General features: G+C 44.1%; 1 gene segment (V, D, J or C); it reads left to right on the top strand.

Moving 5' to 3' along the window:
• Nucleotides 1-949: 949 nt before the first annotated feature.
• LOC102494675 (immunoglobulin kappa variable 2-29-like) lies at nucleotides 950-1,712 on the top strand. The segment is given in 2 exon segments: nucleotides 950-1,017; nucleotides 1,381-1,712. Coding segments are annotated over 2 exon segments (381 nt in total).
• The last annotated feature ends 1,251 nt before the right edge of the window (nucleotides 1,713-2,963 follow it).

Below are 2,963 nucleotides of genomic sequence, written 5' to 3' on the forward strand. Positions count from 1 at the left end.
ATATTTGGAATGGGGCTTCAGTCAAAATACTAAATACTTTTCATGCAGGAGAAGAAGAACAAGTCAACAGATATGTAAACCTCTTATGCGCAAAAAAGCCTTAGGACTCAGAACAATTTTATCTTTCATATGATTCAAACAGTAATAAAGTTTTATCATCTTACACATGTATAATATTCCATGAGGAAAAGCACCAGGCCTGTTCTATTCATTATTGTACACCTAGGGACACTATTTATTGTTAACGAGTAGTTAGTACTTACTATAATAACATTTCCTTTTATTACTATTAATATTACAGAATGAACCACTTCATAGGAGTCCAGTAAATATTTGCTGAACAAATAAAAAAAAGTTCATCAACTATTTCAAGAAATTTATTCTTACTGAATAAAAGTGTAAAATACACTTGGGAGAGGTTAGACATGGCCCAGAGATAACTAGCACCACTCTGTGGCTGTCCAACAGGGGAAGATTCCACGTGTGAGTCTGGAGGATCCTGGGCATGGACGCACTCATTGTCTGGGGCTGGCTGAGGCTGGGGTAAATCAGAGTCAAGACATTGTTGTTGAGGTGCTGTCTCTCTATCTCTACCTCATGGAATAAATAAATAAATAAATAAATAAATAAATAAATAAATAAATAAATACATGAACTTTTAAAAGTGCCTGGGAAAGTGCTAAAGATTAGAAACAGATGTAAAAGAAGGAAATATTAAAATACTTCTGATCTCATGTTCAGGCACTGTACCTTTTCATCTCTATTAATTTTTCTTTAGACGCTGAACACGTTTTGGGCCAGTTTGCTCACAGAAGAGGGCCCCACTCTCCTGTTCTCTCTTTCCACACCTCTGCACCCACCAGGGGATTTGCATACTGTCCCCTAGGGAGCACCTTCCTTTGCAAATCTGAGATAAAAGTCAGCTCTGATCACTGGACTGCTCAGGACTCCCCAGTTCAGCTCTCAAAATGAGGTTCCCTGCTCAGCTCCTGGGGTTGCTAATACTCTGGGTCCCTGGTGAGGAAACAAGAGGGCTGAAGAAGAGGGGTCAGATAAGAGTGTGATCTATGCACCCGCTGTCCATGTATGGGATGTTCCTGACTTGTCCTCCAGGAAGGCATATGAGAGGTTTAGGTCTGTGACAGTGAGGGAGGCTCCAGAAAGAACAAGGACTTATGTAGCATGGTAAAGATCATCACACAGAAAACTTTGTTTGGTATAGACTCGCAGAGGCCTCCTGGTAGTTTACAGATCTTGGATCCTTTTCAGAAATGGAGTATTTTGGTGTAACCATCAAAATGTTGAGATGGTATAGCCTGAAATTTTTAAAATGTGAATGATGCTTGTATATGATCTTGCATTTCTCTCTCATTATTTCAGGATCCAGTGGGGATGTTGTGATGACCCAGACTCCACTCTCCCTGCCCGTCATCCCTGGAGAGACGGTCTCTATCTCCTGCAAGTCTAGTCAGAGCCTCCTACACAGTAATGGAAACACCTATTTGAGTTGGTTGCTGCAGAAGCCAGGCCAGGCTCCACAAGGCCTGATATACAAGGTTTCTAACAGGATCTCTGGGGTCTCAGACAGGTTCAGTGGCAGTGGGTCAGGGACAGATTTCACACTCAAAATCAGCAGGGTGGAGGCTGAGGATGTTGGAGTTTATTACTGCGTGCAAGGTACAAAACTACCTCACACAGTGATACAGCCCTGAACACAAACTTCCCCGCTTGGAGTGGCCCAGCTGCCCTCATGTGCTCTCTGTCTGGGGAGCAGCAACAGCAGCCCCTCCTGTGTAAGAGGAAGGTGCTGGAGAGCTCAGGGCACTAGGTGGCTGCTGTCTGGTCCATGAGTGCCCTGCCCACAGCTCACGCTCTAGCCATTTGTGTCCTGTCAGCTGCAGCAGCCTCAGTCTGGAATCTGGAGCTGGAGGGCAGGGGGGTCTCTTCCATGTGCGGGGGCAGGACTTCAATGTGCGGGGACAGGATCATGTGGTGGTTCATAAAGGAACTGATAAAAACTCATCCTTTTCTTTCCTCCCTCCTTACACTTGTCAGTTCAGACAGAAAGCGAGAAGTCACCCCCTCAGCGGGCATGGCCACCACACTGCAATCCCTTCTCCTCCGTTCTCCTCTCGGAATCTTGGGCATGCACACACACGTGCCCGGCGTGAGTTTTAAGCCACTGGGTCCGGAACACGAACCGGGGTCGACTACATGGGAGTTCAGCGACATAGCCAGTACGCTAACTGCTGGTCCCTCAGCTTCTTTTTTCTGATAGAATATTTGCTAATAGTCAGAAAATGGTATTTTCACACTCTCCCAACATCCTACTTTTTCTGTTTTTTACCTGTCTTCCCGCTGTAAAGATCAGAGAGATAGCATTTTACACAAGCCATCTTTAGGAAGAACTGTCTGGGGACATTTAGGAAAAATCTTAGTTGTTAAAAATTAAAATAGACCTTTGTAAATTCTTATCAGTTGCAAGATACTAATGCTAACATTTTTGGTTTTCTCCCTGTGGCTGATAGAAAAGAGAAGTTTTTGACATTCCAAAAATTGAATATTAAAAATAAAAACCTTAAGGTCAGCTCAATGACCTGACAGTTAAGGAAGCCGGATCCCACATAGCCAACTGCAGTTGGAATGCTGGACCCTGCAGCTTGAAAAACCTATTTAGTGAGTATGCATTTGTCTCCTAGATTCCTGAGGAATGGAGAATGAGAAATGGATTGCACCCAATTGGGGGAGATGCATTCTTCATCTCCCCCTTTCACTCTTTCTCTCTCTGTGTCTCTTTTGGTGAGACCACATGCTCTTGGGTATTTAAAAAATAATAAAAGGGGACCAGCAGGTGGCGTGATGGTTAAGACGCTGGACACTCCCACATGACCAACTGCAGTTTGAATACCGACCTGGTGGCTTGCTTTCTCACTTTCCTTCTCTCGCTCTGTGTATCTCTCTCT

This window comes from Tupaia chinensis, unplaced genomic scaffold (genome assembly GCF_000334495.1).
Source record: "Tupaia chinensis unplaced genomic scaffold, TupChi_1.0 Scaffold000511_1, whole genome shotgun sequence".
Classification (NCBI taxonomy): Eukaryota; Metazoa; Chordata; class Mammalia; order Scandentia; family Tupaiidae; genus Tupaia; species Tupaia belangeri.